General features: G+C 50.0%; 1 protein-coding gene across 1 annotated transcript in view; it reads right to left on the reverse strand.

Moving 5' to 3' along the window:
- Positions 1 to 11,765, reverse strand: part of NKAIN1 (sodium/potassium transporting ATPase interacting 1) — a 51,640-nt gene extending 39,875 nt beyond the window's left edge. The window contains exon 1 of the mRNA XM_047792978.1: positions 11,393 to 11,765. Coding sequence (XP_047648934.1) covers positions 11,393 to 11,446 — 54 coding nt within the window. The 5' untranslated portion in view covers positions 11,447 to 11,765. The remainder of the gene's footprint in view (positions 1 to 11,392) is intronic.
- Between the last annotated feature and the right edge of the window lie 11,706 nt (positions 11,766 to 23,471).

The following is a 23,471-nucleotide window of genomic DNA, read 5'->3' on the forward strand; positions in this document are numbered from 1 at the left end:
ATGTCAGAGGGCAGGGAGGGCTGAGCCCCCTTCCTGGCTCACCTGGCCAGCCCCTCTACTCCAGGGCTGACTGCAGAGGCCTCAGGAACAAATCCGGGGGTCCAGGACCAGAACACCATTTGTCAGCCCTGCATGGTGGTGGCGGGCTCGTCTCCATGGCAACAGTGCAGTGTGAAGGCATCCTGGCATCATTAGGGAGCGCGCGCTGAGTAGTATAAACAGAGGCTGCAGTAGATTACACGCCTATTATGAGCAGTCGCGGGCTCTGAGCACTGGTAATTATGCCTAATTGTGCATTTAATTGTGTAATTGAAAACCCGCATCTCTGGTTCTGGCTGGGGCTGCAGAACCTAACTCCCCCCCCCCAAAAAAATAGGCATAGGAGCCACCCTTACCCCAACAATCCCAGCGCTGCCTCTCCTTCCAGGGCAGGGGGTAGCTAGAGCGGGCAGGAGGGGTAGGTGCCTACAGAGTCCCATTTCCCCCACTTCCTGTGCCAGGAGCTCAGTCAGGATCTGTGATGGGGGGGGGAGCATCTTAAGGCAAAAGGACATGATAAAAACACAAAAATGCTCACCATTTTCATTATTCATAATAAACACCATTTCGTGCTACTGCCACTGTCCTCTCAGGACTTAGAACCAGCATCTGGTGGTTTCAATGCACCCTGATCATCATCAGACCCATTACACATCCAAGGGGTCATCCAACCTCCACAGAAGTTTTTTTGTTTTTTTTTTTTTTTCGGTATTTTTTTTGTTGTTGTTGTTGCTACTTCTTGGGCCACTCCCGCGGCATATGGAGGTTCCCAGGCTAGGGGTTGAATCGGAGCTGTAGCCACCGGCCTACGCCAGAGCCACAGCAACTCGAGATCCGAGCCACGTCTGCAACCTACACCACAGCTCACGGCAACGCCGGATCGTTCACCCACTGAGCAAGGGCAGGGACCGAACCCGCAACCTCATGGTTCCTAGTCGGATTCGTTAACCACTGTGCCACGACGGGAACTCCTTTTTTTCGGTCTTTTTGCCATTTCTTGGGCCGCTCCCGCAGCACATAGAGGTTCCCAGGCTAGGGGTCGAATCAGAGCTGAGCCACCGGCCTACGCCAGAGCCACAGCAACGCAGGATCTGAGCCACGTCTGTGACCTACACCACAGCTCACGGCAACGCCGGATCGTTAACCCACTGAGCAAGGGCAGGGATCGAACCCGCACCCTCACGGTTCCTAGTCGGATTCGTTAACCACTGCGCCACGACGGGAACTCCTCCACAGAAATTCTTAACCACTGCCAGAGACAGGGACCTCACCACCTGATTGTCAGTCCAGCCCTGCAGAGCCTCTGTAGATACTCTGAAAATCGCTGCTGGAGTTGAACATTCTCTCTTCCATCCCCCAGTTCCACCCACTGTAGAAAATGAGGCCCAGAGAGGGGCAGGGCCAGCTTAAAGTTGGACGGCAAGAGAGTGCCAGAACCCTGAGATTCGGACTTGCAGCTGAACCCCAAGGTGACTTGGTACCAAGAACTGTGCCCAGCACTTTGTGGGTGCTTCATAATGGATATGTGTGGAATGCTGGGAATTCCCATCGTGGCGCAGCAGAAACGAATCTAACCAGCATTCATGAGGACACAGGTTTGATCCCCGGCCTTGCTCAGTAGGTTGAGGATCTGGCGTTCCTGTGAGCTGTGGTGTAGGCTGTAGACACAGCTCGGAACCCACTTTGCTGTGGCTGTGGTGTAGGCCGGGAGCTACAGCTCCGCTTGGAGCCCTAGTCTGGGAACCTCCATATGCCTCGGGTGTGGCCCTAAAAAGACCACAGCAACAAAAAAGTGCTGAATGCAACTTGGCGTAGTGTTAGTTGATGGCAATGCTGACTCTCTCATCCATCAGTATTTATTTTGTCTTTTGGGGGTCAGAAAGTTCCCCTGTGGTGGGTCAGGTTAGTGATGGGTTAGAACCTCCTGCTCTAAACTTCTGTGGTCTGAGACTTTGGATGGGGACAGTACAGACATTCATTCAAACAGAGGATTTACCAAAGGGGGACAGGTGGCGGGAGAAGTTCGGGGCGGGGGGTCTGGGGGGTTGGGATGGAAATGTTCTAAAATTAGTTTGTGATGATGGTTGGACCACTATAAATGTAATAAAGTTTATTGAATTAGAAAACAAAACAAAACAAAAATAGACAGAGGAAAGAAGAGGCCCCTCGAGTCCCTGACAACCTGACACGCATGGGTCACGCCTCGGGCAGGCAACTGGAGGCAGGAGTCTCAGCCTCTCCCCAGAGGTTGAGAGGTTCTCAGTCCCCATGGCCTGCAGCCAGGTGGGCTGATGTGGCAGCAGCTCTGATCTCCGCCTGCAAGAGGATGGAACTCATCGATGAGTCAGAGCTGGAGCCCAACTGCCCCCCTTTACAGAGGGGGGGACATGGAGTCCCAAGCTTCCTGATTTTCTCTAAGTAAGCGCTGGACTCTGTGCCCACGTTCTCCCTGCCTTATCTCAGGTCGCCCTCACTATAGTCCCATAGGGATGTGCTATTATTATCACCATTTTACAGAAGAGAAGACTGAGGGACGGTAAGGCCAAGGCCACAGAGACTTGGCAGAATCTCTGCTTCCGCTTGGGCCTTCCACTGGTTGAAAAAAAAAAAAAAAAGGACATGCCCATTTCCCATCCCACGATATTCAGGTTCATAGAACGTGCTGTCTCACTTCTGGGGCATTCAGGAGCGTGAGCCCTTTGTGAGCTCCTACTCCGCATATCCCATCTCCAGAAAGAACAACCCTCTGAAGCAAATTACTAGTATCCCAATTTAGAGGAGTGCAGGTGGACGCTCAGAGAGGTTAAGTGTCTTGTCCGAGGCCGCTCAGCTACAAAGAGGCAGAGATGGAACTCAAACTCCAGCCTGATCCCATAGACCAAGACCTTCCTAGTCAAACTCCCTGCCTCTGGACTCACCAGCTGCTTTGAAAGATGGGGGCCAGTTGGCCAGGGTGGCCCATTAAAACCTGTAACCACAGTAACTGCTCTTCCAAAATGCTGGTGCTCCTTAGCAGAAGCACATGTCCCAGGGAGGTGTGCCTTGCTGCCTTGACGCTCTCCCTCCATCTCCAAATCACCACCCCTTCTCTCCAGGACCAGCAGGGAGGCTGAGAGCGTTGGGACTAGGGTCCCCCAGACCAAAGCCAGCTCCACCTCTGTGGCCAGGAGCTAGCTAGCATGTATGTATGTATGTATGTATGTATGTATGTATTTTTGTTTTTGGCTGCCCTGTGGCATATGGAGTTCCTGGGCCAGGGATCGGACTTGAGCCACAGTTGCTACCCACGCTACAGTGGCGGCAACACAGGATTCTTAACCCACTGTGCTGGGCTGGGGATCGAACCTGTGTCCTAGCACTGCAGAGACACCGCAGATTCCGTTGTGCCACAGTGGGAACTTCCAGGAGCTAGCTTTTAAAAACACATCTCTGATCTCAGCCTGCTCTCTTATCTCTCACACCTCCCTGAAACGAGAGGAGAAAAGACTTCAACCATCAGAGTGGACTGTCTCCACTTGGTCCAGATTTTGCAATTGTTCTCAAATCCTTTCCCCGCAAACACTGATGTGAAGCCTAGACTGTATCTTTTGTTTCCTTGGTAACAAGTTGCTTTGTTCTTCTGACCTCAGTATGTCCAATAGTAAATGGGTGAAGAGACTGTTCCTATCTTACAGATTTGTTAAAAAGGTTGATGTCTTTTTTTTTGGTCTTTTTGCCATTTCTTGGGCTGTTCCCGTGGCATATGGAGGTTCCCAGGCTAGGGGTCGAATCGGAGCTGTAGCCCCTGGCCTACGCCAGAGCCACAGCAACGTGGAATCCGAGCCGCATCTGCAACCTACACCACAGCTCATGGCAATGCTGGATCCTTAACCCACTGAGCGAGGCCAGGGATCGAACCCGCAACCTCATGATTCCTAGTCAGATTCCTTAACCACTGAGCCAAGACGGGAACTCCAAGAGGGCTGATAAGTCTTAATTACAAGTTAATTTCTTTCCTGGGTAACTTTCTCTTAACCTGCAACATAGTTCCCTTAAACCCAACACAGGCCTTGGGGTGAGCAGAAAATGGGGACCGGGGTTGGGGGTTAACATTTGAACAAGCAGCTCAGAAAGCATGGCATCTAGGCATCTAGCAACAACCCTTTATGATTTTGACGAGTTCCCTTGTGGCAAAGTGGGTTAAAGATCTGGTGTTGTCACTGTAGCAGCTTGGGTTGCTGCTGTGATGAGGGTTTGATCCCTGGCCCAGGGAACCTCCACATGCCACGGGCATGGCCAAAAGGAAAAAAAAAAAAAAGAGAGAGAGAGAGAGAAAGATTTAGATTTCTGCATGGGCTTCCACATCCAGCCTCCCCACAATCCTACGGGGGGGGGCAACAGGGCATGCAAGGTGGAAGCTGCGGGGTCCTAGATCCGATGTCTGCATCCTCTGTCCCTCCTATTTATGTGGCCATGGAGAAGCCAGACAGTAACAAAGGACAAGGTACATAAAGGGCTTTGCACAGTGCCTGGCTCATAGCAGACACCAAATAAAAGGAAGTCGATGTTATTATTATTTCCCACAGAACCATACATCTTCCATATAAAGAGACAGCCTTGAAAAGTTTATGGGTATAACTGATTGTTAAAACCTCTAATCCAGGCAGAGATGGGGGCTGAAGTAATTTCTCCAAACCTCAAAGCAAGTAGATCTAGGGAGCGCTTGCCCTGGCCAGAGCTCTCTGAACACCATCTTATGGAAACTCTCAAACTGTCTGGGGTAGGAGCTCACAGAAGCTCTCAAACTGCCTGGGATGGGAGCTGTTGTTCTGACTACTTCACAAGACAGAGACCGAGGCTCAGAGACAGTGAGGGATTTCTGGAAGTCACAAAGCAAGGCAGCAGCGTCTCCCTGCTCCCAGAGGTACAGGTCCTTTACGCCTCTGTGCTGCACCTCAGAGCAGCTGCCACCCACCCTGGCAAAGGAGCAGAACCAGGACCATCCGCTGCCCCCTGGAGGCCCCCTGTTCCATTCCATCCTACTCTGTCCACCTCATTAAGGGTCCTGAGGGCTGTCTGGTCTCATTCTGTCCATCTGCAAAAGGGGGTTGATCACCCAAGCCCCCACCTTGTCCAAAGGGGTATAAGGGAAGTTCCCACTGTAGCTCAGCAGTTAACCAATCTGACTAGCATCCATGAGGACTCAGGTTCAATCCCTGGCCTCGCTCAGTGGGTTAAGGGTCCAGCGTTGCCATGAGCTGTGGTGTAGGTCGCAGAGGTGGCTCAGATCTGGCGTTGCTGTGGCGTAGGCCGGCAGCTGTAGCTCCAATTCGACCCCTAGCCTGGGAACCTCCATATGCCACGGGTGTGGCTTTAAAAAGCAATAAATAAATGAATAATCCAAAGGGGCACAAGGGACAAAGAGGGTCAGTGGCCTGGACAATTTCATGCCCCTGACTGTAAGACTAGCTCTAGGACCCAAAGCACCCAGAGCCGAGCCAGCCCCTCCCTAGGAAGCCACGAGCTCGCAGATGCAGCTGCTTCAGCACACAGCCCCCCCCCCCAGCCCGTCTCCCCCCGCCCCGGGTTTCCAGCATCACTATCGCTAATAACGACATCAATCAGGTTGACCACGTTTTGCACCATTACTCCCAGCTCGGCAGGAAGCGACACATTTCCCCCTCACCCACCACCTTCCAGAAAGCAGAGAGCTTTCCAGAAGGGAAGCGAATGAAACTTACATTTGTTTCTAAGTACCTACTATGTGCATGGCACCTGGCTAAGCCATGTGTTCACAACTCTGAGAGGCAGGGATGACTCTCTCCCTTTGACAGTGACAGGCACGGGGGCCCAGAGGAGTGAAGGCATGCATCCAAGGTCACACAGAGCTGGGACAAGAACAACCGTGGCAGTGATGTATTACCGATCCCTCGCTGGCTCACAGTGCCAGGCATGTGTCTGATCCCACAGAAACAGCCTCATGTTCATTTTCAGGTGAGACTGAGGCCTGAAGCAGTGAAGAGATCTGTCTGAAGTCACCTGCTGCTTAAACAGGAGCAGCAGAGTGGCACAGGGCAGAGAGGGCGGCTCTCTGCTCAGGCTAAAGAGCAGCTTCGACTGACTAGCTAAGAGACCTTCCTGAGCCTCAATCTTCTCATCCGAAAAAGGGGATAATAAAAGCATCTATCCATTTTTGTGGGACCACAAGAAGAAGGATAAAAACAATAAAAGAACTAACATGTATCGATCGTTTAACATGTACCAGGCGCTTTGCCAAGCACTTTACATATGTAAACTCACTGGGCTGAAGGAGGTAATGCATATAAAGTGCTTCGCACAGGATGCCGGAAAGGGGCGTGATGGTGATGATGCTGAAGAAACTGATGATGATTCGCTTGGGCAAGTCTCCTTGGTTCATTCTCTTACGGGAAGAAGAGGGTGGCCTGTAAGGTTTCAGGACGTTTGTGGACCAGGGAAGAAGGGCAGGGTTTGGATGGAGGAGGGAACAAAGAAACACATAAAACTGGGGAATGAATGGCATTAATAATGTTAAGATGATACACCAAGAAGGGAAACTCCAGATGTTCTATTGGGTGGAATCAGGCTGAGACACACGGAAACCTCCAGGCCAGTCCACACATCCTCCCAGAGTCCGAGATGGGCGGAACTGGCAGGACCCTAGAGACACAGACCAAAGATTCTCCCCCGCCTTTTTTTTTTTTTTTTGTCTTTTTAGGGCCGCACCCGCAGCATATGGAGGTTCCCAGGCTAGGGGTCTAATTGGAGCTGTAGTCACCGGCCTATGCCAAAACCACAGCAACGCCAGATCCTTAACCAACTGAACGAGGCCAGGGATCGAACCTACAACCTCATGGTTCCTAGTCGGATTTGTTTCTGCTGTGCCACAATGGGAACTCCCTTCCCATTTTATACGTGGGAAAAACACAAGGATTGCAGTAGGGAAAAGACTTGCCTAACTTCACAGGATGTCAGTGGCAGAGGTAGGCTTGAAGCCTTCTGACTCTCAGCTCAGTGCCCAACTACCTGCAACTTTCCACAAAGAGTGCAGGGGGACACCTGGATATGACTGAGTCACAATCCCAAGGATGCACTCCAGGGTATACAGCACTAAGATAATAACAACAGGAGTTCCCATCTTGGTGCAGCAGAAACGAATCTGACTGGGAACCATGAGGTTGTAGGTTCGATCCCTGGCTTCACTCAGTGGGTTAAGGATCCAGCGTTGCCATGAGCTGTGGTGTAGGTCGCAGACATGGCTCAGATCTGGCGTGGCTGTGGTGTAGGCTGGCAGCTACAGCTCTGATTATAGACCCCTAGCCTGGGAGCCTCCATATGCCTCGGGTGTGGCCCTAAAAAGACAAAAAAAAAAAAAGGTAATAGCAATTAAAAAGTTATAGTTGATTGAATGTTCACTCTGTGCCTGGCATAGTGCTAAGCCCATCATAAGCATTTAATCTTCGCAACAACCCTAAGCACTGGGAACCGTCTTAAGTATCTCTGTTTAACAGATGACACAACTGTGGCTCAGAGAGGGTAAGCAACTTGCCTAGGATCACACAGCTGGGACGGGACAGAGCCAGGACTTAAGCTCATATCTGTACTAACTCCAGAGGCTTGTCCCCTACACTTGGCCACCTGAAATGGTGCAGTCCCCACGTGCTTCTCCCAGCCTCGGTGCACTCTCACATCCTACTCCCTCACCCGAAGCAAGTCTAGCCAACTGCAGAAGAGTGTTTAAAACTGGCCTGTTGTATTGCACTGAAAACCCCACACGAGAAAGAAAAAAATGACACAGTTCCTCTTCTAAAGTTTACAGCTGAAAAACTTTAAAAAATTTTTTTAATGTTTTAGCTTTTTTAGGGTCGCACATGCTGCAGATGGAAGTTCCCAGGCTAGGGGTTGAATAGGAGCTGCAGCTGCTGGCCTACGCCACAGCCACAGCCACGCAGGATCTCAGCTCCATCTGGGGCCTACACCCACAGCTCAGGGTAACACCAGATCCTTAACCCACAGAGCAAGGCCAGGGATCAAACCCCCATCTTCAAGGACACTCGTCGGATTTGTTTCCACTGCACTGCAATGGGAACTCCTTAGCTGAGAAACTTAACAGCCTTTTCCTTCTCTGCCCCTTTCCATTGGAAGACAAAACAGGCTCCCTTCTCCCTGGGATGATGTCAGGCTGGTGAATTCCAGCATCTGGGAGCTCATGATGGAAGCTGCCAGGCGGCAAAGGCTCCTGGAGGTTAGCAACAGCTGACCGGATCCATGTTGCAATCCGCCCAGAGAGAGCAACAGACCGGAGACCAATGTTCGAGAACCTCCCCAGAGCACCTCCCCCAGTTATCTCATGTGCCCCTACAAGCTGCCCAAAGGCACCCAGCCAAGATGCAGAAGGATCAGAATCCCACCCTGGGCTTGTCTGATTCCAGAGCCCTTTGTGCTGGTAAGCCCTCTAAGTGGAAGGGTGGGTTTAGCTTAGCTGGGGAGACAGGTGAGTGAGAGGCAGCAAGAGGGCCTCTGTCATCTTTATCTCTGTAGCAAGGAGTAAGCACCTCCCAAGGGACTCCTGACTTAGCAGAGCAGGGACTACTTATTTGATTTTATTTTTTATATATGGTAGTGTGTATATGCCAATCCCAATCTCATTATTTATTTATTTATTTATTTTTGTCTTTTGTCTTTTTAGGGCCCCACCCATGGCATATGGAAGTTCCCAGGCTAGGGATCTAATCCAAGCTGTAGTCTATGCCAGAGCCACAGCAATAAGGGATCTGAGCCGCGTCTGCGACCTACACCACAGCTCACGGTGATGCCGGAGCCTTAACCCACTGAGCAAGGCCAGGGATCGAACCCACAACCTCATGATTCCTAGTCGGATTTGTTTCCGCTGCGCCACGACGGGAACTCCCCTTATTTTATTTTTTATTTTTTGGCTGCAAGGCATCTGGAGGTTCCTGGGCCAGGAATCGAACTCGTGACACAGTAATAACAAGACCAGATCCTTAACCCAATGAGCCTCCATGAAACTCCCAGAACAACTTATTTTATAATTAAGAAGGCAGTAGGATGCTAGTCAGCTGCCTGGCTTCATAGTTTGGCCCCTAACTGTAGAACTCTGGGCAAGTTATGTTATAGGGCTGTTTTGAGGATTAAATGAGTTCATACATGCAAACGTGCTTACAAGGGTACCTAGCACCCAGTAAGTGTTCCCCAAAGCTAAGCACTGTCACTATCATCAACAGAGAATGTTGATGATAATTGTGCTTATCTTAGAGTATGGGACTGGGCATAGAAGGAAACATCTTTATCTTCTGCTCTGTTTGGTTATTCATTGATTTAATCATTTTACTTTTTGTTTTTGTCTTTTAAGGGCCGCGCCCGCGGCACGTGGAGGTTCCCAGGCCAGGGGTCAAATTGGAGCTGTAGCCACCCTCCAGCGCCAGAGCCACAGCAACTCGGGATCCGAGCCACGTCTGCGACCCATACCACAGCTCATGGCAACACCAGCTCCTTAACCTAGCAAGGCCCGGGATCAAACCTGCATCCTAATGAATGCTAGTCAGATTTGTTTCTGCTGCGCCACGATGGGAACTCCTGATCGATCATTTTATAATATGCGTATGTTACTTTTCTAATTAAAAAAAAGTCCTACTTTAATATTTTTAAATGAACAGGAAAAAAGATCATCTGAAAAGTTTCAGCACTTTTTGGCATTTTATGTTCCTCAAAGGAGGTAAAGATGGGTGTGTCTACTGGGAGCCAAGAGTTGCCAAATAACTGATTCACTCATTTATTTCACAAATATTAATGGAGTGCCAGGCACTATTCCAGCTGCTGTGGATTTAGTGGGAACAAAACAGATAATCTCTGCCCTTCAGGGGTTTCCATTCCACCTGATCTTTATTAATCCCCTCTGCAACCCTCAAGGATGAGGCATTTATAAAGAGGCCGACAAAGATGGCCCAGCGGGGGGAAGTCACTTGCCCTGCATCCCTCAGCTAGAAGCAGGGCTGCAGTCTTCAGGGCCCCGACTGTTTCAACCACTGACCAAAAGGGCAGGTCTGTGGATGGCAAGATTGGGGCTGGGGTCCCCTAGAGGAGAGAAAAAAGATGAAGAGGTCTGTGTATCCACACTTAAAGCTGCATTCTACATTACTGTACACACCTGTGGTGGAGGAAGGGCAATGGATGCAGGCAAAAATGAAGACCCAGATGGTGGAGTCAGGCATCAGTGAGGCTCCAGCTCTCCCAACTCCCACTGAGTTCCGCCTGTGGAGGTCTGCCTCCAGACCCCCTAGTTGATGGGCTTCAGCTCTAGGGCAGGCAGGAGATCCTGGCCTCTCCTTAACCACCTTCCCAAATTCACCTGCCCGAGCCAGAACTGAAGGGCAGAGCTGGTCCCTCTCAGCCCCCAAATTTACTCCACTGGCCTCCCTGAGACAAGACCATGAGTTTGCAGAGATGGGTTTAGGTAAAGTGTCCCCAGATGCTCCCATCCTCCCCAGGACACTCAAGTATCCTCAACCCTCATGAGTGGCAGCCCAGGCAGAGGAGCTGGTCTTGCCTGTCCCCCTGCTTTCATCACCACCCCTGTCCTGATGGAACTGATGACCGAGGAAAAGCCAGTGACCACAGCCAAAGCCAGGAGTGAGGTCCCGCACCTGGTGGATCAGACTGGCCCAGGACCTGGTAGCTCCTTGTGACCCTCTCCAGGGAGGTGGCTCTCCATTCCTAGACCTGCCCAGTCAGGAGGGTGGAGGGAGGCAGGAACAGCACAAAGGAGTGAACGGTTCTTGGGAGTCTAAGATCGCAACACGCACAGATGAACATGGACTAGAAATGGTTGGAGATCTAGAGACGTACCAAGGAGAAACCCGGGGAGAGACACACAGGAGCAGAGACTTTGTGAGAAACACTCACAGGGGCGGAGACCAGAGGCAGAGACCCACGCAGGGTCTAGAGGAAAACACACGGCGGGGACCTCAACGGATCCACACACCAGTCTCGGACACACCCCCAACCCCAGTGAGGCACAGTCCCAAGGCGCATCTCCCCAACAGGAGGCCACTGGTACAGAGCGGGCCAGACGCGTGGAGCCCCAGGCGCTGGGCGGGCCAGGGACTCGCGCACAGGACGCACTCGGGGACTGGGGAGCGCCGGGCGAGAAGCGCACACAAAGAGACAGCCCGGCCATCAGGAGCAGGCTCCGCCCGTCCGCTCCGTGACTCCAGTCCACCCCCCAACCCGGGCACTCCCCGACACCCCTACACAGACACAACACCCCACTCGCACGCCCCGGGACCCCGCCCCGCCGCGCCCCACCCGGCCCCGCGCCGGGGCGCGCGGTGCTCACCAGCTGCAGGCAGCAGAAGGCGACCAGCGTGCAGCGCCCGCTGCACTTGCCCATGGCCCCGGGGGCCGCGCGCGCGGTCCGCCGCGGCGCCCCTCTAGCTCAGCGGCCGCCGCCTCTTCCGCGCCGCGCGGACTCTGCGTCCTCCCCGCTGGGCGCCCCGGGCAGCGGGGCCGGACGCCTAGGGCCGGGCCCGGGAGCGCCGGGTCCTCAGGGCTGGAGCCGGCCGCTCGCGCTCGGAGTCCATGGTCCGTCCGCCCGCGCGCCGGTTCTACCGCGCCGCACCTCCTTTGTCTGGCCGGCCGGCCGCCAAGCGCGCCTCCTGCCCGGGGGCGGCTGGCGGGGAGCGCGGAGCGGGGAGCGCAGGCACCGAGCGCGGCGCAGCGCAGAGCCTCACTGCCCAGCTGGGGCAGCCGCCCGAGCGCTCGGCGGCCGCGGCTTCCCGGCCCCACCACGTGGCTCCGCCGCTGCCGCCGCCGCCGAGAGGGAGGGAGGGAGGGGAGCAGGGGGAGAGGGGAGGGGGGGAGGGGAGGAGGGGAGGAGAGGGGTGGGCGGGGCGGCCGAGGGAGCGGAGGGGAGAAGGGGTAAGAAAGCAGAGCCACGGGTGAGAGGCAAGGAGTGAAGTGGGAAGAGTGCGCCCTTGGGGGCCGATAGCCCCGGGTCAAATCCAGACTTCACTGCTCACTCCCTCTGTGACCTTGGGCAAATCACAACACCTCTCTAGGCCTCAGTTTTCTTAACAAAGTAGGAATAATAATGACTGCTTCAAAGCAGCCACGAAGATGAAATGTAGGGAGTTCCCTTCTGGCTCAGCAAGTTAAGGATGCAGCATTGTCACTGCTATGACTCGGGTTGCTACCGTGGCAGGTTGGACCCCTGGCCTGGGAACTTCCATATGCCGTGGCTAAAAAGAAAAAAAAAAAAAAAAAAGAAAGAAAGAAAAAAAAGAAAATGCAATTATGTGACTAAAGCACTTAGCTCTGTGTCTGGCCTCCTCGGGGTGCCGGAGTAGTCCTGTGTCCACCTTGTCTATAGGCCCCTGTGAGTTCAATGTTGACTCTCTAATTCCACTCCAGTTCCCACATCCCCATCCCAGCCTCCCTCCCGAGCGCCTTTCCACATTTTCTTCCTTCCTCTTTCCTTCTACTGGAATTTATTGTGCTGCATACACACCACTGGAGGCCCTGTGATCCAGCGATGAGGCCTGCAGCACTGCTCCAAAACCCCCTGAGCTTCCCAGTCTGGGGAATGGCAAGTTCCCAGGGGCGTGAGCACAAGGTGCCTGATGACAGAGGTCTGCCCAGAGGGACTGTGGCCAGCCTCTAACCCAGGCTGTAGTGGGGAGTCAGAATGGGCTTGCCAGTGGATGACTTCCTTCTCCAAGACACACCCCCCCAAAAGCACTCAAACCCTCAAACACACCCCCAATCCATTTAACCATCCCAGCCCCACTCCTAACTTCTTATAGTCATCACTCAGGTGGGAATCCCTGCATCATCCTCCAGGCTTCTTGTTCCATCTGACCTGTCATTACATTCTGTGAACTCACCTTCCAGCTAATATCTATGAAATACCCACCATGTACCAGGTTCTCTACTAGGCATAAGGAAATGAACCAGTCTCTGCACACTCACTGAGATAATAGTCTAGTGATGGATTATCATTAACTCCAGAAAACATACAAATACATAATTCTGATGAGTACTTTAAAGGACAATAAAGAATAAAAGAATAAGGGTGCCATAATTCAGATTTAGAGACCAGAAAAGGCCTCCATGAGAACAAGGCATTGACACTGGGAAGAGAGTTGGAGGGAAGGAGAAGCAGAGGAGTGGAGAATAGTGTTCTGGCGGAAGAAGCATTGTTTCTTTTCTTCCTGTTGTTTTTTTATTTGTTTGTTTGTTTTGTCTTTTTAGGGCCTTACCTTGGCATATGGAAGTTCCCAGGCTAGGGGTCAAATCAAGAGCTGCAGCTGCCAGCCTATACCACAGCCACAGCAACTTGGGATCTGAGCCATGTCTGCAACCTACAACACAGCTCATGACAATGCCAGATGGGATCTCCAACCCACTGAGGTAGGCCAGGGATGGAACACCCATCCTAATGGATACTAGTTGGGTCCCATTACTGCTGAGCCATGACGGGAACTCCGAAACATTTCTTATTCTTTCTTTTCCTCTCAGCTCTTACTAGCCTCCGGTCTCAGAAAGCATTGTGACAGATTGAGACCCATGGTTCTGGACCCAAGAAGCCTGGGTTCCAGTTGCAGCGTTGCCACTTGTATGCTGCTTACATAATGAGCACTCAAATACATGATTATCTTCTCCTAGGACTGGCTACATAATTTGTGGGGTCCAGTGCAGAATGAAAATGCAAGGCTCCTTGAGGCTCATTAGAAATGAAGACAGCAGAGCATTAAGCCAAGGACAGGGAGGACCCTGTATTACTGCAGAGAACGCACGCCCCTGAAGCCAGCTGTGTCTTCTCCTTGGTCTTAGAATGGTCTCTTCACTGGTCTCCCTCTTCCACCCACTTGTCTGCATGCTTCTCAGTATTTTATTTTATTTTATTATTTTTTGTCTTTTTAGGGCCGCACCACTGCATATAGAAATTCCCAGGCTAGGTAGGGGTCTACACCAAAGCCACGGCAACTGGGGTTCTGAGCCCATCTTTGACCTACACCACAGCTCATGGCAACGCCGGCTCCTTAACCCACTGAGCAAGGCCAGGGATCGAACTCATGTCCTCATGGGTACTAGTCGGGTTTGCTACTGCTGACCCACAATGGGAACTCCCCCCTCGGTATTTTAAAACACACAGACTATTTGTAGAGTTGAAATTATGTGAGCTGAGGTCTTTCACTAAGAATGATAAGCTGAGCGAACAGTGGGAATTTTCTCAGCCATGCTTGACGAGTAACAGCTGTATCCAACCAGTTTCCATGACTAGAGAGGCCTCCAGGAGTCTGTGAAGTCCCTGAGATAACATGCAGAGCTTCATCTGAGCAGATGTGCCTTTTTCTGGGGAGAGGGTCCACGGGTTTCATTGGATTCTCCAAAGCATCTATTTCCCTCCAAAGAATAAGAACCAGCCCGCAAAGCCTCGGCCCAGATGTGACAGTTCTCTAGCAGATCGTCGTTGGGGCCTCTTCCAGATAGTCTGCCAGTTCTCTCTGTGACACTAACAGTGCAGTTCAGTTATAATAACAACAGCTCCTGTTTATCAAGTGCTTGATCTGAGCCATACACTTGACATACACTATCTCATTTAATCCTAATGATAACGGTGGATTCCACTGGGGCTGTGACCAGCCCTTGCCAGGGTCTTGGCTGTATCACATGATGCCTGTGATACCCGGTTCCAAGGCCAGGCTGACTCGCTCTTATGTCTGTCCCCTGGGACCAGAGATGATGGACTGACCTTGATTTCTCCCCTTGGGTCATTCCATTTAGTCAAAGTCTTGCCCACCCCGCACACACCATGCCATCTCTCACTCCATGCTTTGCACATGGAAAGTTGTTCTGTCTAGACTTCATCTCCCATCCAGACTCTCAGCTTGGAAACCCCCTATTCAAATTTAAAATCTCAGCTCTCCTGTCACTCCCCCTACCCACCTCGGCCCTTCCTTAACACTCTGTGACCTCGAGGAGGCATACGCCTTTGGGATCACATGTGGTCTGTGCTACCGCCATTAGAACTTTTAGTGGGAGTCACTGTACTTACTTGTCTGATTTTTGTTTTCCCGAATAGATTGTGAGCTCTATGAGGACAGCAACTGTGTCATAAATCATCTCTGGCCTTGGATCATGTCAGGAGTCAGCAAATGCCTGATGAATGAACGATCTTCCTGCCTTGAGCCCTTGCATACATTGTGCTCTCTTTTAGGAAGTCCTAGGTTTTTTTTTTTGCTTTTCTTTCTTTCTTTTTTTTTTTTTTTGCTTTTTAGGGCCGTACCTGCAGCATATGGAGGTTCCCAGGCTAGGGGTCTAATCGAAGCTACAGCTGCCAGCCTACGCCAGAGCCCTAGCAATGCAGGATCTGAGCTGCATCTGTGACCTATATGACAGGTCATGGCGACGCCAGATCCTTAAGCCACTGAATGAGGCCAGGGATTGAACCCTAAACCTCATGGTTCCTAGTCAGTTTCGTTTCCACTGCACCGCAGCAGGCACTCTAAGCGGCAAGGCAATCTCATTGTAGGAATAGATAGAAACATCTTTGGCGAGAAGTTGGGGGTGTTTGGAGCTGAGGATGATGTCAGGAGGGACTTGAAATAGTCAACACAAAAGATGACTAACCCTTGGACTGGGGAAAGAATGTGGGAAAAATGAAGGATTTAGAAATAAAGGACAGAGATGATTCAGAATATACCTACCCTTCCTGAGTGAGAAGGCAGGATCGTGGTCAGCCCTAGAGAGAAGCACATTAGGAGCTGCTGAAGTGAGGAAATTTATGAGGTGTTATGTTCTGTCCTTGCCCTAAACCAAGCCTAGTCACAGTGTCTAAATCTTCCACCATTAGTCTTTCCGTGGACTGAAGTCTTCTCAGAAAGTTCACTCATAAGATACCAGAAATGTTAAACCTATTAATTTCTCCTTCCAAGTTAGAGGACTGAATGTGCTCACTAATTACAGTTTCTGGGGTGTTTTCTGACACCAACCAATTCTCCAACACCAGCTGGTTGTCCAACAATTCAATTCTGACACTAACTACCCAGAGTTGGCACAGAATCACTCTTTAAAGGTTCAGTCCCACAAGATTGCCTCTCCCTCAGATGCTAGTTGCAAAGCTCCCGCTACCTCTACTTCTGGCCAACTATAAATCGGGGGTCCCCGTGACCTTCTCCTCAGGCTGGATAATGTGCTTATGAATAGATCGCAGAACTCAGGAAGATACTTTACTTACCTTTACAGATTTCTTTTCTCTTTCTTTTTTTTTTTGGCTTTTTAAGGCCGCACCCGTGGCATATGGAAGTTGCAGGCTAGGGGTCGAAATGGAGCTACAGCTGCAGAGCTGTGCACCGCGATGTTGACACAGTGAGGCCAGGGATCGAACCCACGTCCTCATGGATACTAGTCAGATTCATTTCCACTGAGTCACAATGGGAACTCCCTTTATTGATTTCTTATAGAGGATATGAGTGAAGAGCCAGATGGAGAGGTACACAGGGTGAGGTTTGGAAGGGTCCTGGGCACGTCTGTCTCTGTGGAGTGGGAGTACATAATCTTCCCAGCCAGTTCATCACCCAGAAAGCTGCTCTGGATCTCACTGTTCTAGAGCTATTCTACAGCTTGGTCTCTAGGTACTGCCTCTTTTTCCTGGAGCTCAGTAGGAGGGGCTAAAAGTTTCCTCTAATCACTTGGCCTTTCTGGTGACCAGCACCATCCTGAGTTGGTCTAGGGGGTCCCATCCTAAGTCACTTCATTAGAACAAACTCAGATGTGTTCAAAAGGGACTCAGGAATAACAAGAGGCACTCCTATCACTGAGGCCATACCAAGAGTTTTAGGAGCTCTGTGCCAGGAATAGGGACAAAGACCCCATTCTATCACAGTAGCTAACACTTAAGCATTCTGTGTCGGGCACTGTTCTGAGCAACTTCTATGCATAAACTTCTTAAACCTCATAAGAGCCCTTTGAGGTAGGTACTATTATCACCACGCCCAGTTTCTAGGAGGAGGAGCTGAGATTCAGAGAGCTTAGATTCCTTGTCTAGGGTCAGACAAAAAGGAAGTGGCAGAATCAGGATTTGGATCCAGGCGGAACTGCTTTACCTCTACCATTCCTACTATATTCCTTCTGGTTTTCAAACTTTTGTTTTTTAGCAACAGATCCTTCTCTTCAAAAGAAATGATACATTTCGCAAACTGAAGAAAGAGGGGAGCCGCTCTGGTTGTGTGAAGAGGACAGGCAACCTGCTGTCTCAGTCTGCCCTCCCATCCTGTCAAGGCCCCAGATTAGCACCTCAATCCAAAGTCTCTCAGGAACCAAGTTGAAAAGTCGCTGGCCTAGGTGATCTGCAAGGCGCCTTTTTTTTGGCCACACCCATGGCATGTGGAAATTCCCAGGCCAGGGATCGAACCCAAGCCACTGAAGTGACAATGCCGGATCCTTAACCCTCTGCACAAGAGAACGCCTTCCTTCGTATCTTAAAAGAAAAACAAAAAACAAAAACCAAAAAATTCTAAGAAAGAATAGTTCAGAAGAAAGGCAGAGGAAGAATAGTGTGTATATGAATGGGCAGAGTCTAGGTCAGGAAGCCCTAAACAGCTCTGATGGCAGTAAATTTGGAGAAAGTTGACTCCGCCTGTCTGGGTCCAGAATCTCTAGCACAGAATCTGCTGACAGCCAAGACAAATCTCCCTTTTCACTAGGCCTTAGTGGCCACATGGGTTTTCAGTTACAGTCTACCCTCAGGCCAGCTGAGCTGGGGGTCATTGAGAGAAGGTAGGAGGCCCTCTCCAACCGGCTCCTTACTTTGCTGGGCCTTTATTATGCCAAACTGGGCTTGCCCGAGGGCCAGCTGAGGGTAGGAAGACAGATGGGTCAGCTCTGGCCTGGCCCCTCCAGCAGGTTGCAAATGCTGATTCTCAACCCCCTGCTAGCTCCCTACCCCTTATCATTTTCTATAAGCCCTCACCCAGACATCCTTTCACAGCAAATAATTCACTGAATCCTAAAATTACCATCTTCAAGTCTGGGGTAAACAGCACGTAAAATCATAGAACAGTGGAGCTGGAGAAAACCAGTGGTCCTCTAATTGAGTGGCTCCCAAATGTGCAGACTACCTGCGTCTGATTCAGGGCCCCACACCAGCTCAACCCCAGCATAATCTCTGGAGGGACCTGGTTAAACAGGTATTTTAAAAATACACTCCCCAGGGATTCCTTTTTTTTTTTTTTTTTTTTTTTTGCTTTTCAGGACCACACCCACAGCATATGGAAGTTCCCAGGATAAGGGTCACATCAGAGTTACAGCTGCTGGCCTATGCCACAGCCACAGCAACATGGGATCAGAGCTGGAGATACATCCGCGACCTACACCACATCTCATGGCAACGCTGGATCCTTAACCCACTGAGTGAGGCCATATCCTCATGGATACTAGTCGGATTCATTTCCTGTGCACAACAGGAACTCCCTCCCCAAGGCTTCTGATTAGCAGCTCTAACCCTCTAAATCAACACAACATAGGCATTCCTATCAAATGGTCACCCAGCTTCTGCTTGCACGCTCCTGAGAGGGGTACCTCACTACCATTCAGTGTTTGCACAGCTCTGATTCAGCTGCTTTCTTTGCTGAGTATAAATCTGCCTTCTTATAATCCACTTGTCCTGGCTCTGCACTTCGAAGCTTCCCAGAATAAGAGCATTTTCTCTTTCCCAAGGTAGTCTTTTGATGTTTGAAGATATTGATCTCATCTATCTTCCCCAGTTCCTACAACAGTTCCCCATCATGATCTTCTGAGAGGGTACTCAGAATCAAAAGCATCCTCAGGTGTGGTCAACCTCCTGTGCAGAGTATTGCGAGAACTTCGATGGCTTCCTTTCCATGGAACAAAGCCCATGGCCTTCAGACCCTTTGCAATCTGGCTCCAACACTTTCCAAGGTTTTTACTCACCTGTCACTCTCCCAACATGCTGTTATCACCATCACGTGCTGTGTGTCACTTTTGATCACACCAGGAATTTTGGTGATCTGTGATGTTGTCCATGTTTTTTGCCGCTACCCACACCGTGCTTATTCCCCCCCCCCCCAATTTCCAATCTTCCTTTAAGATTCACTTCAGGTGTCATTTCCTCAGTTAAACTTTAACTCCCCCTTAAGCACTGCCTCCTACTTTGTAGGTATACCTCTGACAATATGTATTAGATTGGATTTGAATCGCTTATTTACATATATATATATATAATATATATAGTCTTTTTTAGGTCCACACTCGTGGCATATGGAGGTTCCCAGGCTAGGGGTCGAATTGGAGCTGTAGCTGCCGGCCTACACCACAGCCACAGCAACATGGGATCCAAGCTGCGTCTGCGACCTACGCCACAGCTCATAGCAACGCCAGATCCTCAACCCACTGAGCAGGGCCAGGGATTGAACCTGAAACTTCATGGATACTAGTCGGGTTCGTTAACCACTGAGCCATGAAGGAAACTCCTACATGTCTCTAAAACAAGGATAGGAGAAGACACAAAGCAGAGATAAATGTGATACATCTTCCTGGATTGCTAATTTTGGTGCTTAGTCATTTACATTTATTAATGTAAAACAAGCATAACTATACTATGAAAGCAGCATGTAAAACCATATACATTTAAATAGTCGATTTCACTGGAAACAAGGTATAGGGGAATTTTCTTCCTTTTTTTTTTTTTTGTCTTTTTGCCTTTTCTAGGGCAGCTCCCACAGCATATGGAGGTTCCCAGGCTAGGGGTCTAATTGGAGCTGTAGCTGCTGGCCTATGCCAGAGCCACAGCAACGTGGGATGCACCTACACCACAGCTCATGGCAACGCCAGATCCTTAACCCACTGAGCGAGGTCAGGGATCGAACCAGAAACCTCATTGTTCCTAGTTGGATTCGTTAACCACTGAGCCACGATGGGAACTTCAAGGGGAATATTTCTAGATTAAGAAATACTAGAGGGAATACTCTGGTGGTCTAGGGGTTAAGGAGCTGGCATTGTCACTGCTGTGGCACAGGTCTGATCTCTGGCCCAGCGGTAAATTCTGCATGTTATAGGTATGCCCCCCCTCAAAGAGAATACCCTAAAGCATAAAACTTGATTGATTCTAGACAGAAAAGTTAGCTATAAAAGGCCTTTTTTTTTTTTTTTTTTTTTGCCACACCTGAGGCATGTGAAGGTTCCCAGGCCAGGGACTGAACCCATACTGCAGTTGTAGACTGGGCCTTGGGAGAAATGTTTGTTTTTTCTTTTTATGGCTGTACCTGCAGCACATGGAAGTTCCCAGACTAGGGGTCGAATTGCAGCTACAGCTGCCAGCCTACACCATAGCAACAGCAACACAGGATCTGAGCCGCCTCTGGGACCTACACCATAGCTCATGGCAATGCTAGATCCTTAACCCACTGAGCAAGGCCAGGGATCAAACAACTCCAAGTCCTCATGGATACCAGTAGGATTCGTTTCCACTGAGCCATGACAGGAACTCCAGAGAAGTGTTCTTAAACTCACACAGATTAAAGGTCAGAGCAGTGGTTTCCTTGAGAGCCAAGGAGTGTCAGGAAAGTCAGCTTGGCTTTATGCTGCCCTCCTGGCTAGTCATAGCCATGGCTAGCACTTAGTGTTCTCAACTTTAACAGCATGTTGCAATCACTCGAGCAAGCTTTAAAAAATACTGATGCTCACCCTGGGGATTAGGATATAATATGCCTGGGGTATGATCTAAGCATCTGGATTTTTATAGGCCCCCCAGGTGCTTCTAATGTGCATTTAAGGTTAAAAGCCACCAAAGCCTACATTGTGGTGATGGGGTTAAGCACTCCAGCTAGGTTTATGTCCTGGCTTTGCCACTTCCTAGCTAGTTGATCTTAGGTGTTACTTCTCCTTGAACCTGTTGCCCTAAATGTGACAGTTGAGATAAAGCATGTAAGCCAAAAAGAATAGTTAAATAGTTAATGACAACTATCACTGACGAAACAGGAGAAGCCTCTGTGGCCCTCCTTCAAAAAGATGAAAACCCTGAGTCTGCAGAACAGTGGTTCTCAAACTTGCATCAGAATCATCTGAAGGACTTGTCAGACCAGATTGCTGAATACCTCCTTCTCCCAGATTCTGATTCAGTAGGCCTCAGAGCTCTTGAGTTTGCATTTCTAGTATATTCTCAGGTGATGCTGATGCTGCTGTTTCAGAGACCACGTTGAGAATCACTGCTCTAGAGCAGGGTTTCTTAACAGCATGACTAATAACATTATGGAGCACCTACTTCTTTGAGCATCTCTGGCCTCTGCTCACTAGATTTGCTTAGCACCCCACCAGTTGTGACAATCAAAAATGTCTCTAGGAGTTCCCGTCATGGCTCAGTGGTTAACGAATCTGATTAGCATCCACGAGGCCCCAGATTTGATCCCTGGCTTTACTCAGTGGGTTAAGGATCTGGTGTTGCCGTGAGCTGTGGTGTAGTTGCAGATGAGGCTCGGATCCTGCATTCCTATGGCTGTGGTGTATGCCAGCGGCTACAGTTCTGATTGGACCCCCTATCCTGGGAAATTCCACATGCCGAGGGTGTGGCCCTCAAAAGCAAAAAAATAAAAAATAAAAATAGGTGTTAAAAAAAAAAGTCTCTAGATGGGGAGTTCCCGCCGTGGCCCGTGGCGCAGTGGTTAATGAATCCGACTAGGAACCATGGGGTTGCGGGTTCGATCCCTGCCCTTTCTCAGTGAGCTGTGGTGTAGGTCGAAGACTCGGCTCGGATCCCGCATTGCTGTGGCTCTGGCGTAGGCTGGCAGCTACAGCTCCGATTGGACCCCTAGCCTGGGAACCTCCATATGCCGAGGGATCGGTCCAAGAAATGGCAAAAAAAACCAAAAACAACCCAAAAAAACCTCGTGAATAAAAAAAAAAAAAAAGTCTCTAGATGGAGTTCCCATTGTGGTGCACCGGGTATTGGGTTGGGGATCCAGCAGCTGTGATGCAGGTCACAGTTTCGGCTTGGATTTGATCCCTGGCCTGGGAACTTCCATATGCCATGCGTGTGCCCTCCCCCCGGAAAAGGCTCCAGACATTGCCAAGTGTCCCTTTGGTAGCAAAACTGTGCAGAGTTGAGATCTACTACTCTAGATATAAATTAAAGAAGAATCTAAGAAGGTAGGTGTGTTGCACAGGCGAGTGAGGAAAAGAAGCTGAAGCCTAGAAGAAAGGACAAGAATTTGGGATAGCTCTCAGGGCCTGAGGCAGAGTGGGTGCCCAACCAGGGCTTTTTTCAAGGATCATTATGGGTCTGGGTCAGAGAGACAATTGACCGGAGGGCAGAAGGCAGGCTTAGAGGTCAGACTTGGCTTCAGTTGGTCCCACAGGAGTAGGGGCTGCCTTTTAAGTCTGGCCCCTTCTGTCCTGGGATACAGCTGTTAAGCCCTAAAGTCTCTTGGAAGGAGCAATCCTGTCCTAATTTAGCCTTTCTCTAAGGCTCAATTGCCTGAAGCCCCAAATGATCAGAGTTCTATTACCTCGATTTCCCATCCAAACACCTTGAGATATTAACAAGCAGCAGATTTTCCATCTACCAGGAGAAACAAATAACTCTTGTTTTGCTGTGAAGGAGCAACTCTGATAAAAGCCCTGACCTGTCCAAATCCACCTCCCTGACAATTCAGCTCACAAAACTCAACCACTCAGTGAAAAAAAGATTTGGCTCTTTAAGTGCCAATGATATTAAGTGTTGGAGACTGTGGAAGTCATAAAGAGAAATTAACTGAAAACCAGAGATGCCATTATTCATTTGGGAGCAATCCATCTCTCCCAAATTGAGAATACAATTTGCACCCTCTAGGGATGTTTTACACTCAACTCTTCATTCCCTAGGCTAGGGCCTCTATTCTCTACAAATTCTAAGTGGTGCAGCTATTTCCTGCTAATGGCTTCTATCCAGGCTTTGAAGAAGGCACTTGGGAGGAGTGAAGAGGCTTAGGTTTGAGGAAAGCCCTTATATTCCCCAGGGCCTTGGCTCTTCCCAATCATTGCTTACTTCTTGAGGGGTTGGTAGCTTTTAAAAGTGCAGTGTCAAGATTCAAGCCTAGAAAGATGAGAATGGGTGGAGAGGACTGGACTAATTCTGAGGTATGTAGACCAGGTGTTTCTAAGAGATTAGGGAATAACCTGTGATTGTGCTAGAGGTGTGAAAAGTGGCTTGCAAACCATCTTTGGCCAAGTCTCTTCTGGTTAAAGGCCTAACCATATATGTAATTATTGCTCAGGCCTGCAATGTGAGTCACCACTCCCTTTGAAGATCCCACTGTACTTAGTAAAGGTACTAAGCATTCCAGCAGTAAAGAAACCTGTTGCACCTTATTAACCCAATCTTTGCTGAACTTATTTAAGCATGGGATCTTTATGCCTCAATG

The sequence above is a fragment of the Phacochoerus africanus genome, chromosome 8, assembly GCF_016906955.1.
Source record: "Phacochoerus africanus isolate WHEZ1 chromosome 8, ROS_Pafr_v1, whole genome shotgun sequence".
Taxonomy (NCBI): Eukaryota; Metazoa; Chordata; class Mammalia; order Artiodactyla; family Suidae; genus Phacochoerus; species Phacochoerus africanus.